This window comes from Ictalurus furcatus, chromosome 20, assembly GCF_023375685.1.
Source record: "Ictalurus furcatus strain D&B chromosome 20, Billie_1.0, whole genome shotgun sequence".
NCBI lineage: Eukaryota > Metazoa > Chordata > Actinopteri > Siluriformes > Ictaluridae > Ictalurus > Ictalurus furcatus.
Genome location: NC_071274.1, coordinates 10,618,462 through 10,631,710, shown reverse-complemented (window position 1 = coordinate 10,631,710; position 13,249 = coordinate 10,618,462). Strand labels below are relative to the sequence as shown.

Here is a 13,249-nt window from a genome sequence, read left to right as displayed (position 1 = left end):
GCATCATATTCAAAAAGACTTGAGGTTATAATTGATGCCAAAGGTGCTTCAACAAAGTATTGAGTAAAGGCTGTGAATACTTAAGTACATGTGCTTTTTTTGTTTTTTATTTTTAAATTATTTGCAAGGATTTCAAACACAATTCTTTCACGTTGTCATTATGGGGTATTGTTTGTAGAATTTTGAGGAAAATAATGAATTCAATCCATTTTGGAATAAAGCTGTAACATAAGAAAATGTGGAAAAAGTGAAGCGTTGTGAATACTTTCCGGATGCACTGTATGTGTGTTACTATGTTGGGGATTTCGTTTTGTGTAACTACATTGTTAGAAAAAGCATGATGGTTGAATGTGTACATATATGAGCAGAATATTTGTTTGTGAAATAATTGAAAACAATTGTTGATTAAGATTTTTGGGAGAACGGCATGACTTTGAATGAAAATTTACTGAAATCAAACCCCTAACACAGATAAACAATCGAAATGGCCAAAGAAAAAAAAGATGTTTTTACATACTGTCGCGACAGACCGACAGCCGGCGCGCATGGTGAGAAAGTCGTTCCTTCCCCGACGGCCGCGCAGGCACGAAACGGACAGCTTCGCGTCAAGCCCGACGACAGCCGGAAGGCCCGTCACGATGGGGCGGAGCCACCGACACAATCCCGGCTGGCAATTGGGGAGTCGGTCGGGAGAATTCCACCACTCAGCAGACGGGGAGGGGTATAAGAGGACGCTCTTCCGCCCGTGCGATTTTGAGTAGTTGCTCGCATGACATGTGCACATCACCTCTTCTTGAATGATTCCGGCCTCCACACGGCGGCATTCTTTTCTAATCGCTCTCTCTCTTGGTGTCTCTCTTTCCAGAAGGCTCTGGTGCAGATGAGGATGCGGCCTGGTGAGCTCGCACGCGACGCTTCACGACGGCACGAGGAAGCCCTCACGCTTCAGGGGAATCCCGACACGCCCTGGAGAGCACTGCAATGCCAGCCCCACACAAATACTCACACACTCACACCCCCGTGCACCTCCTCACTTCTGGCAGCACCCGCGTAAGAGAAAATAAAGTTAATCACTTGGTCCCTGTACCCAGCGTCTCCTGTGTGTCTGTGCTCCGCCCCTCACGGGCTATTTCCCTACACTGGTGGAGGATGCAGGCATGAGCACAGACCCGCCCACTTAAAATAAATAAATAAAAATATAATAATAATAGTACAAAAAAAGAATTATTTCTTTCTTTCTTTATTTATTTATTTATTTTTTAAAAAGAGAGAGAGACATGGATCCTGCGCTAAAATGCCTGCTGGAGGTCAGCATCCAACAACAAACGGTTACACAGCAGGTCGCCGAAAGCCTCCAAGCCGCAACCCGAGAGCTGGTTGCCCTGAGGACCGAGACTCCCGCCGCCTCCACGCCCCTCCCTGATCCAGGATGCGAGATCCGCCGCCTGCTTCCCCCTCTCTCTCCCGAGGAAGATCTCAAGGCTTACTTTGAGACCTTCGAGAGTATCGCCAGCCAAGAAGGATGGGACCAGGAAGACTGGCCCCGTGCCCTCGGCCCACTGCTCACGGGAGAGGCGCGCACCACCTACTATGCCCTCGCGCCGGAGGAAGCTGCTGACTATGGGGCGATGAAGGAGGGAGTCCTGGCGTGGTGTGGGCGAACCCCCCACCAGGCTGTGACGGAATTCCATCTCTGGGCCTATCGGCCGGGGGCCTGACCACGCGGACAGCTGAACACCATAATCCCTATAACCAAAAGGTGGCTCCAGCCAGACGTGCATACCGCCACGGAGGTGGCGGAAAAGGTGGCCATGGACCGCTTCTTGAGGGCGTTACCACGCACAGAACACCAGGCCATAGGGGTGCATGCGCCGGCGACGCCCCAGGAGTTCCTATCTGCCCTGGAGCGTACAATGGCCACCCTGGAGCTCGGCTAAGATGAACGGTGGACCCACATCATGCCCCTCAGGGGCATAGGCCCCCGGTCTGACCACCAACACCGTCATGACACCTGAAGGACCCGCCTCAAGCGCAGAGGCCTCGTCAACTACCGCTTGCAGCAGCCCAGTAAGCGAGTAGAAGAGAACTCTTCCATGTGAACCTGCTGAGGAAGTGGGTAGAACCGGCACTGGTAGTGTCGGCGTATGTGGCCCTAGACACAGATCACGGCAAGGGTACCTTGGTCGATTGGGGGAGGATCTTACCCCCGCACAAAAACAGGAGCTCACAGAGCTGGTGGACCAAGGGTTGTGCTGTCCACCACGAGATTATAACCCCTCCAGGTGTAGTGGTAAGACAGCGGCCCTACCTACGGTGTGACGTTGAATAAACATTTACTGAAATAAAACCCCTGAAACAGATAAACCATCGATATGACCAAAGAAATTTAATGTTTTTACATACCTTCTATACATAAACCTTTAGGAGGTAAAACGTTTAAAAGTGCTGTTTAAAAGAATCGTGCATTTTGTTTCAACTGTAAACAAGTTTTTGGAAAATGGTTTGCCAACAAGGATATTTACACAGAACCGTCACTAAATACATAAGCTTTTGTCTATGCTTTGACATCCCATGTCCCCACTGGCTGACAGTCAAGTTGTGTACATTTATGACCTATGTAACACTGTTTGATCTGAATGTGTGATATTTCCTGGCAGTTGTCTGTCTGTGTGAGACAGAGACATGTGATTTATGGGGGTTTTGAAGAAACTCTGTAACTATCTGTTACAGTGTCTGCTCCGAGAAATCTTAATACCCTTAGAAGAACGCTGTGTATTCACCAACAAGAGGACCTGTTGAAATGAGAGAGGACCTGACTTCTGCGCCAAGAAAAAAAAAACCAAGATGTTAGTTTGACAATTTATCCATGAAGATATTGTAAAGACGTTGTTTAACCCTGAGCAGGGCGTCAACAACTCTGAGGATTGTCTCTTAAGTCCGAGGGTTCTTTAGGTGGTAGAAAAATATTTAAAGATGATGTTTTAAAAGAAACGGGTGTTTCGTCCATAATGGTAAAAAAGAAAAATGGTTGTACTCCAATGTGAAATAAATCGGTGGAGACACACTGAGTACATTTCTGTTCCACAGTCTATAAGGATCCCCACCATTAATGTAGTGTGAAAAATGTACATACCCTCCATGACTACATTACTTAAGGTTTAAAAAAAAATTATTTTGTGGTGGCAGCAGGACAAAATTGTTGTACATTTGGTATCTGGTGATTTTAGAATGAGGCCCCAACTGTCAAATATGTTTTGTGAATGGCTTTGTCAGGCAAAGAGCATGATGGCATGGAAAGAGTATACAGGAGTAATTGGGGTGATCTAATGCTTAGGAGTTCTACATTACTTCAACTTGGGAACTTTCCAACATGGCCCTCAGAGAGGCATTATCTAAGTTACGTATATATAATATAGATCAGATCACCAGTATGTCTTACCCACTCCTGATCTGTAGTCAAAATTATTACTTTATATTTCCTCGTATGGGTTTATGACAGTGAGCAGTCATATACACTACAAGCCAAAGATATAGAAGCAGGCAAATTATTTTTAAAGGTTCCAAATTAATTGAACAGTTAAGGCATATTTCCAACAGAACAGAATATTAGACGTTTATTGTAAACTAGTGTAAAAAAAATTCTCTGAAATATTTCAGTGAAAATATTTTTCCATATTAAATGCATTATATTAGAAAAGTACAGTCTTTGTTGATAAGTTACAAACTCATACTTTATAACAATTTGTTTAGGAGCATCTGAATCTGGCAAATAACTTTTATTCCATTTAGGCATACAATAAAAGTTAATAAACAAATTAGGAAGAAATAACTTGTACACTACTGCTGCGGATATTAAGTCAAACCATTTTGTTCAAACTTCAGCATGATCCATAGAGTAGCAGAAACTTATGGCACCTTATGAATACCATGTGAAGGATTAAGTTGACTGGTCACTTACAGTTACAAAGACATGTCCTTGTGCAGGCTGACCTTCATACCAGCATTGCCCATTGCACGTCTTTTCTTATGTCAACGTATAATAAAAGGCAAAAAGTAATATAAGATATATAAGAATATGTTTTATAAAATATAAGACATTATAAGGAAAAAATATAATAATATTATTTAACAAGGTCTGCCATTCAGCCCTCTTAAGTGTAAGAACAATATCAGTATTGTACAGCACTTGGGACAGTAGTTAGCTTTCAGATATCAGATGAAAAACAACTTTTTAAGTCACAGTGCCAAACTACTGGCAGAATATTTTGATCCTTATTTTTCAGCCTGAAGCACTGGCTTTTATTTAATAGACGGATCCACAGCCATATACTTTGTCAGAGGATTTAGGAATTTCTTTAAGAAAGGTTCATTGTTTTTGTTCTTTTATCATATCATATATTTACTTCGGTTAGTGACTTAAACTGTTTTATTAGGTGGTGACAGATTTGGTTAACAGGGAATTATGATAGATGAAGATTAAGTTGGTATGCATTTACAAAATAAAAACTGTCTATATGTATAATTTGTCTGCTATGTATAATTTGTCTATAAATGTACATGACTTGACTGTCAGCCAGTGGGGACACGGGATATCAAAGCATAAACAAAAGCTTGTGTATTTGGCGACAGTTCTGTGTAAGTATCCTCGTTGACGAACCATTTTCCAAAAACTTGTTTATAGTTGAAACAAAACGCACGATTCTTTTAAACAGCACTTTTAAACGTTTTACTTCCTAAAGGGTTATGTTTAGAAGGTATGTAAAAACATTTTTTAAATTTCTTTGGCCATATCGATGGTTTATCTGTTTCAGGGGTTTTATTTCAGTAAATGTTTATTCAAAGTCACACCGTTCTCCCAAAAACGTAATCGACAGTTGTTTTCATTTATTTTCACAAGCAAACGTTCTGCTCATATATATTCACATTCAACCATCATGCTTTTTCTAACATAAAACAAAACATATACCCAATATTAACCATTTGATATTCTTTTTCTTACATCACACATATTTCACCTAAACCATCCTTAAGCTTCAGAATAAAACAATAACACAAAAAGTAATTTCAGAAAACAAACATTCTCTTATACCACAAAAAGGTATACATTTGTGTGTGATTAATTCAGGGAGAAACACGTTTCACAACAGTCTCATTAACATAAATACATTTGTTTGGGGAGTTCCCCCACAATATACAAAACACACACCCCCAGGAAAGGAAGGACACAACCCAGACATACAGGTGCCAAAATGACCCACTGATACAGTCGATAGGGTTACCCCCCACCCCTGGAAGCGGTGTACCTACAGAACTGTCGGTCAGGGGAACACAAAGGGTCATAAATCAGCACACTACTTTGATTGACAGTTTGACAGAAAGTGTATAATATAACTACTTATACAAAATATACTCAGAGCAGTTCAAGACCTGGCTCCAACCCAGAACCATGACAGTGGAAAATGGCTAATAGTGTAGCTTTAAATATATTTAAGGGGAGCAGACTTCAAACACTGAACATTGAGGTTTAGTGTATTTGTTTATAAGGTGGAACAGGTTAACGGTTGTTTTTTGCATGCAGCCTGAAAATTAACAGAAAATATTAAATGTAGTTTATCAGAAGGTAAATTAATGTGTCATGGCTCACACTATTTTCCTAAATTCTGTCATAATTGACCAGCTTAGTTTTCTCATGACCAGACAAGTTTTCTCATGCCTACTTGTGTGTTATATTGTGGCACATTAATGTTACCATCTCTAAAGTAGACATCTCTAAAGTTACCATTTCTAAAGTAGACATCTCTGCTTTGTCATGAGTTCCCCTTTAAGCAGCGCGCTGTGGAGCATGTGAGCGCGCGTGCACGAGCAGGTGCGCGAGCACCTGCTTTTCCCTTGTGGACAATCGTGACATTTCGACACGTGCATTTGTTTATGTTTCTGTTATGTCTCCTCCCCGTTCTGTCATTGGCTATTGTTTCACGTGTGTCTGAATTGCCCTCAGACGTCAGCTATTACGACGCTGAGTATGTTTGTATAAATACCGCGCGCCTCCCAGCAAACGGCGCGGAATATTGAATGAATTATAGTCACTTAGTTTAGCGGCCTTACGATAAATAACCATAGTCATGGTTCATGTCATGGTTCATGTCATGGTTCATGTCATGGTTCGTTCACGCTGGTTTCTCCGATACCAGTCCCGCGCTATTGTTCATGTTTCTTGTTTTGTTCCTCGACCCTGTATTTCCGTGACCGCGACCTTGATTCCTGCCTCGCCCCTTTATGCCTGTTTGCCGATCGCCTGAACTTTGCATGTTACTGGATTACGTTTGTGGATCACGTTTTGGATTTGTCTGCCTGTCTCTCTCTTAAATAAACCTGTTCATACTGCGATTACGTCGTACCTTATCTCCGTTACGTCACGAAACGTGACATGCTTGTATTATCTTGTATTTTCTCATTTGTTTTGCTTGTGTTTTCTCAATTCTGTGTCGCTTTGGATAAAAGCATCTGCAAAATGAATAAAAATGTAAATATAAAAAAAAAAAACTCAAAAAAAACCTAAGCTTCAACTGTGTTCCAAAATTTGTGACTGTGCTCCTAAATTTTTGTAATTAGGAGCACAAGTGTTCCTAAAAGAAATTGTTACCGTACAGTCCTAAAACCTGGTTCTCACAATTAGCCCCAAAAAAGGTGGATGAAGATTCATCCACAGAGTAAATCCGTATTATGGAAAATGTTTTAAATTAAGTTTGGAAAAGTTGTCGGAAGCTTGGTGATGATGATGTTGCAATCAAGCAACAGTGGTGTAGTTCGTTTATAGCATATGGTTAGCTGTTTATTTCTGGAGATTTTATTTAGGCTTCAAACTTCATAAAAGTTGTGTTCATTTGTGAAAATTATCTTGATGCACAAAACGTGTTAGTATTGTAAACTTTTGCTGATCACAGAGCTTATTTTTTGCAATAATTCAAAAATCTATGGGAAAATCCTATTGGGTTTTTGTCGAGGGAACCAGTGTGATGCTAACTTCCTGGTTCCGGTACAAAATGACATCATCCCTGCGCCACTCTATTGGGTGATTTGGCTGCGTCTCTCCTCCTGTAAAGACTGTTATTGCCTTTTCAGCATAGGCCTGAATTGTTTTCATTTGGTTGCATATTGTTATATTGGATTGCATATTTTCATTTGGTGTATGGCATTTTTATTTTTACTTATCCTATAATTTGGGTACAATTTTATTTATAATTTACTTCTATGAGATTATGCACTTTAAGGACCAGTCTAATTTGATGCAAAGATTTGTACATTAGCAGGAATGTAGCACAACATGGAGGTGAAAGCAATGGTCTGTTTAAATGTGAATGTGCAATAAAAATGTGTTGTCACTAAAATCAGTTCATAATCGTGATAAATAATCGTGATCGCAATATTGATAAAAATAATCGGGATTATCATTTTGGCCATAATCGTGCAGCCCTAATAACTACTTACGGAGTTCAGCTGGTTCCTTGCCTTGGAGAACTGCTTTTGCTTAGCATGTTCAATAGTTTTTTCCTGTGTCATTCCACTTTCTTACACAACTTTATTTATGGATTTTAATGTTATGAATTCTTTATATTTCCGTATTTCTTGAGTTAATGTCTGGTGAAATTTTCATATGAATATATTTGTTGTGTCTTTGTGTTAGACTGCAACTTCAGAAAAATAAAGTAGACACTTGGAGGTAAAGTTAACTCGTGTATTAACCAGAGCAAGAGAGTGAAACATATCAATGCGCATGGCTAATTACCAATCAGAAATCAATGCTAAGGGGAGTGATTCCACTTAAAGAAATAGATCCAGTCTATACCCTATACTCCTCCCCTTTTAGATGTATGCAACATATATGAATAGAAAATAAAACATTATAACTTGCTCTCTGCAGATCTTGTTTTTAAACAGTCTATGACTATAACTATAACAGTCTATGATACAAAATATAACTACTTTGGTTATAACTATAAAACTAAGTCAGTTCTTTACAGATCCAGTCTTTTGGTTGGCGCCCTGTTCCTTTCAGAGTAGCGCCTCAGTACCTGTGGAGTAACATGAGGGTTCTTTTCAAGGGAGACTATTTCTGTTGCAGGTGTCGCGCTTTTGTTAGTGTCACAATCAGAATCAAGTGATAAGTCTGGTGGACACACTGTGTCTGTTTTATTGAATGCAGACTGTTCAGGGGTGTTCTTTTGCTGAGCATCCAGTATTTGATCAACGTGACATCTCCACGTATGCTCTCCAACGTCCACTTTGTACATCAGTGATCCAGCTCTTGTGGCTATCCTCCCAGGTGTCCACTTGTTCTCTCGATAATCACGAGCTAAAACTTGCTGTCCAACTTCAAAACTCCTTGCTGCTTTACTTGTCAACTTGCTGTACTGTTTATTCTGCACTTCCTGCAGTAAGTTAGGTTTTAGAAGGTTAAAGCGAGATCTCAGTTGTCTGTTCATGAACAGCAGTGCAGGCGTCTGGTTTGTTGTTGCATGCACAGAGTTCCGGTATACAAAAAGGAAGTTGTCCACCTTATGTTGCAGAGGAATGTCCTTTTTCTCCATGGCTTTAATGGACTTTTTGAATGTTTGAACAAACCGTTCAGCTAACCTATTTGTAGCCGGGTGGTGTGGTGCTGACTTGAAGTGTTTAATGCCATTTCTCTTCATGAAAAGTCTGAATTGGTCTGAAGTATACTGTGGTCCGTTGTCACTCACAATTTGCTCTCCTCAAAACAGAAATAGTCTTTTCTGAGGTGGTACATTTCATTGGTATGACCTCGGGCCAATTTGAATGAGCGTCCACAGCAATTAGAAACATGGAATTCATGAATGGCCCAGCAAAGTCAATATGCACCCTTTGCCATGGTGCAGACGGCCACTCCCACGGATGTAAGCGTGCCTGAGAAGGTACATTTTGAATGTTATGACATCCCAAACAGGATTTAGTGAGATCCTCGATCTGTCTATCTATTCCCGGCCACCACATGGCCTCCCCATCCAACCTGATGGAGCTTGAGAGGTCCTGCAAAGAAGAATGGGAGAAACTGCCCAAAAATAGGTGTGCCAAGCTTGTAGCATCATACTCAAAAAGACTTGAGGCTGTATTTGGTGCCGAAGGTGCTTCAACAAAGTATTGAGCAAAGGTTGTGAATACTTATGTACATGTGCTTTTTTGTTTTTTTATTTTTAATAAAATTGCAAAGATTTCAAACAAACTTCTTTCACGTTGTCATTATAGGGTATTGTTTGTAGAATTTTGAGGAAAAGAATGAATTTAATCCATTTTGGAATAAGGCTGTAACATAACAATTGTGGCAATTGTGATGAGTATCAGGTTGAGTATCTGGCAACCTGAAGTGTCACTGAGGAAGCAGCACCCTTCGAGCTAATGCTATTACATTAATTTCTTCTAATCTCCATACTTTAAAATTATTTACCTTACGTTATACAAATATGACTGACACTACTTTAGATAAAACAATCGTAACGTTGCGCTGTCGCTAAATTTGATCTGTTTTTTTACAAACATCCGCGACTAGCTTGCGACTAGCTTGCGACTAGCTTGTAGCCCGTAGCCCGCTAGCATCACCTACCGCTAGCCTTGTTTACGTTCCTTATTTCTCATTTACCGCTGTTTTGTTTAAAAAACAAATATGTCTGCTGTCTCTCCGGTCTTGAGTGCAGATGAGGACTCGCTCGAGCTTCACATGGTGCGGCTGGACATGGAGGACGTGGAGAAGCAGATCGGCGGCCTTCTCGATAAGCAGGCCCAGCTGCTGGAGCGACAAACTGTGCTGGAAACATCTTGTGCCTCTGCCCACATATCCAAGGTAAGGACACAGCGTGGTATTTCCACTCCCAGCCCCTCTACGCCGTGTGTTTCTCTGTGCAGGGACCGTGCACCTAGGACTTTCCCAGCCGTGGTCTCCGTCACGCCGGTGCCAACACACCTCGGGCCTTGGGTGAACCAGCGGCGGAAGGCGCGGGCTGGACCCTCTCCACCTCCGGTGTTCAATATTCCAACCAGGAACCGCTTCGCCCCTCTCCGTCAGACCAGACCCAACGCTGTGATCGTCGGGGACTCCATTGTGCGGAACGTCCCTGTAGCCTCATCTAAAGGTAAGATGCGCACACACTGTTTTTCTGGTGCTTGTGTCCTTGATGTCGCTGCGCAGGTATCCAGGATCCTGAAGAAGGACGAGCGCATTGGAGCGGTTGTGCTGCACGTGGGGACGAACGACACCAGGCTGCGGCAGACGGAGGTTCTGAAGAGGGACTTCTCCAGCCTGATCGAGACGGTACGAGGCAGATCACCCACCACGAAGATCATCATCTCTGGACCTCTTCCCACATACAGACGTGGAGCAGAAAAGTTCAGTAGACTTCTAGCATTAAATGATTGGTTAGTGTCTTGGTGTAATGAGCAGAATCTGGTGTTTGTCAATAACTGGAATCTGTTCTGGGAGCGTCCTAGGTTGTTTCGTCCTGATGGCCTGCACCCCAGCAGCCTTGGAGCGGAACTGCTGTCAGACAACATCTCCAAGGCGCTACACTCCAAGTGACTGCCTACCGTAAGTACATCTTCCAATAATAACAACATTCAGTATAATCAATGTTCAATTAAAAATCCGGCACCGGTAATACATACTATAGAGACTGTGTCTGTTCCCCGAGCTATACAAATATATAGAAAATCTCGGAAAGTCTATCTTCGTAACCTAATTAACATAAAATTAAATCATATTGAATGCACAGCCAGCACTTTTGATCTGAGGCTAGGACTATTAAACATTAGATCTCTTGCGTCTAAGGCTCTTATTGTTAACGACATCATTACTGATCAGGAATGTAATTTAATGTGTTTAACAGAAACTTGGATTAAACCAAACGAGTACATAGCATTAAATGAAGCCAGTCCTCCTGGATACAGTTATGTACATCAGCCTCGTTCAACTGGTAGAGGAGGAGGTGTTGGTCTCATCCATAGTAAAAATCTAGTCGTCACACAAAAACCTAAACATAAATTTAATTCTTTTGAAATTCTTCCACTGTTATGCTGATGATACACAGTTGTATGTTTCAGCGAAGCCAGAGGACAGACAGAAGCTTAGTAAAGTTGAGGATTGTGTAAAGGACATTAGACGTTGGATGTTAACTAACTTCCTTCTACTTAATTCTGATAAAACAGAAATACTTTTATTAGGCCCACGTGTAGCTAGAAGTAATCTTTCTGATCACATGGTTACTCTGGATGGTCTTTCTGTTTCATCATGTACAGCAGTTAAAGACCTTGGAGTGATTATTGACTCCAGCCTATCATTTGATGCTCATGTAGATAATATTACTAGGATAGCTTTCTTTCATCTCAGAAATATTTCTAAAATAAGAAACATATTGTCACTACATGATGTGGAAATACTAGTTCATGCATTCGTCACCTCTAGATTAGATTACTGTAATGCCTTACTGTCTGGATGTTCCAGTAGGAATATAAATAAGCTCCAGTTAGTCCAGAATGCAGCTGCTAGAGTCCTAACTAGAACTAGAAGATACGACCATATCACACTGATATTATCAATACTGCATTGGCTCCCAGTAAAATCTCGCATTAACTATAAAATACTTTTATTAACCTATAAAGCACTAAACGGTCTCGCGCCACAATATCTAAGCGACCTTTTGGTTTTATATGATCCGCCACGCCTACTTAGATCAAAAGATGCAGGCTATTTGACGGTACCTCGAATAGTGAAGGCTACAGCAGGGGGAAGAGCTTTCTCTTATAGAGCCCCACAGTTATGGAACAGTCTTCCTATTAGTGTTCGGGACTCAGACACAGTCTCAGTGTTTAAGTCTAGGCTTAAAACGTATTTGTTTACTCAAGCCTACCCTGACTAGATTCTGTTCTACTACTTCGCAGTCGTCATAATCTTTTTTCTCCCTCTCTCCTTTCGCCGAGCCCCACACGAATTTATGGAGATACTAGAGATCCAGATCCTTTCTGCCTCTGGATGGAGCTCAAATCTTCTCTAATTCCAGACTGCTGGGACTACGGCTGCTCCTAAGGCCATACAGACTTCATATAAATCCATAATGAACTTTTTCACACTAACTGTTGTTACCCAGATGAGGATGGGTTCCCTTCTGAGTCGGGTTCCTCTCAAGGTTTCTTCCTCTTAAAACATCTTAGGGAGTTTTTCCTTGCCACCGTCACCACTCAGTGGCTTGCTCAGTTGGGATAAATTCACACCTTTAATATCTGTATACCATGTTGATATTTCTGTAAAGCTGCTTTGAGACAATGTCTATTGTAAAAAGCGCTATACAAATAAAATTGAATTGAATTGAATTGAATAACAAAATGTGGAAAAAGTGAAGTGCTGTGAATATTTTCCGGATGCTCTGTATCTAATATAAGACAAGCAGTAATTTAAGACTGTGATAGATTTGACAATGAAATAATTACTAAAGCTAACATTGCTGACTTATGGTGACAGACTATCCCCTCCATTTCCTATCAGGGAAGCGGGGCACCCTTAAACATTTCACCTTCAGAGCCAGGGAGATGGTTCCCCCATGATTGCATGACAGGATATTTTCACCCTTTCATTTATATCACTTCTCATATCTCATATTTATATCAGTTTTCATTTATTCATTCATGGGCTTGCAGTATATCAGTCCGTTTTGCCGTCCCTCAATAACAATAACAACAACAACAACAACAATAATGATGATAATAATAATAATAATAATAATAATAAAATATGTTTTGTTAACCCAAGGACATCATATTCTTGTGTTGACCCAAGGACATCATTTCTTTATGTTGACCTAGTCACTAATTTTCATTCACAATAACTAAACAGTTATGTGTAGGCCTATTAGATAACCTTATAGCATATCTAATATAAGACAAGCAATAATTTATGACTGTCATAGATAGATAGATAAATAGATAGATAGATAGATAGAAAAAAGTGACTATTAAGTTTGACTTTTCTGTCATTTGAATATGATCAGTGGATAAAACCTAATAATGACATTATTTACATTATTTAATGATAAAAAAAAAATTCTTCTTTGCACAGATAGCACTGAGAAAGAAAAGGGTAAATATTCAATAACAAAATTAATGTCTTATTTAAACCAGAAAGTGCACTAATGGTAACGTGCACTAAAATGCGTGTCTTTGTATTTTTTTTTTATTTTTAGGTCGTTTG

At 40.7% G+C, this 13,249-nt stretch overlaps 1 protein-coding gene across 4 annotated transcripts; it reads left to right on the top strand.

The window, feature by feature from the left end:
- Positions 1 to 9,380: 9,380 nt before the first annotated feature.
- On the top strand, positions 9,381 to 12,701 carry LOC128624535 (uncharacterized). 4 transcript variants are annotated; one of them, XR_008388778.1, is made up of 3 exons: positions 9,381 to 10,324; positions 10,501 to 10,597; positions 12,013 to 12,701. XR_008388778.1 is itself a non-coding variant. In XM_053652282.1 (3 exons), the coding sequence occupies exons 1-2, from the start codon at positions 9,680 to 9,682 to the stop codon at positions 10,586 to 10,588; spliced, it is 807 nt and encodes a 268-aa protein (XP_053508257.1). In that variant the 5' UTR covers positions 9,381 to 9,679; the 3' UTR covers positions 10,589 to 10,597; positions 12,013 to 12,701. The 4 variants fall into 4 exon arrangements, 3 of the variants coding, with proteins under 3 accessions (XP_053508257.1, XP_053508258.1, XP_053508256.1); XM_053652282.1 differs by having other exon boundaries at positions 9,381 to 10,398; XM_053652283.1 differs by having other exon boundaries at positions 10,501 to 12,701.
- The last annotated feature ends 548 nt before the right edge of the window (positions 12,702 to 13,249 follow it).

Coding starts and splice junctions, on each gene's coding strand:
- LOC128624535 (XM_053652282.1), top strand. CDS start 9,680: ATGTCTGCTGTCTCTCCGGTCTTGAGTGCAGATGAGGACTCGCTCGAG. Junction 10,399..10,500: donor TACAGACGTGGAGCAGAAAA/GTTCAGTAGACT, acceptor GGAGCGTCCTAG/GTTGTTTCGTCCTGATGGCC.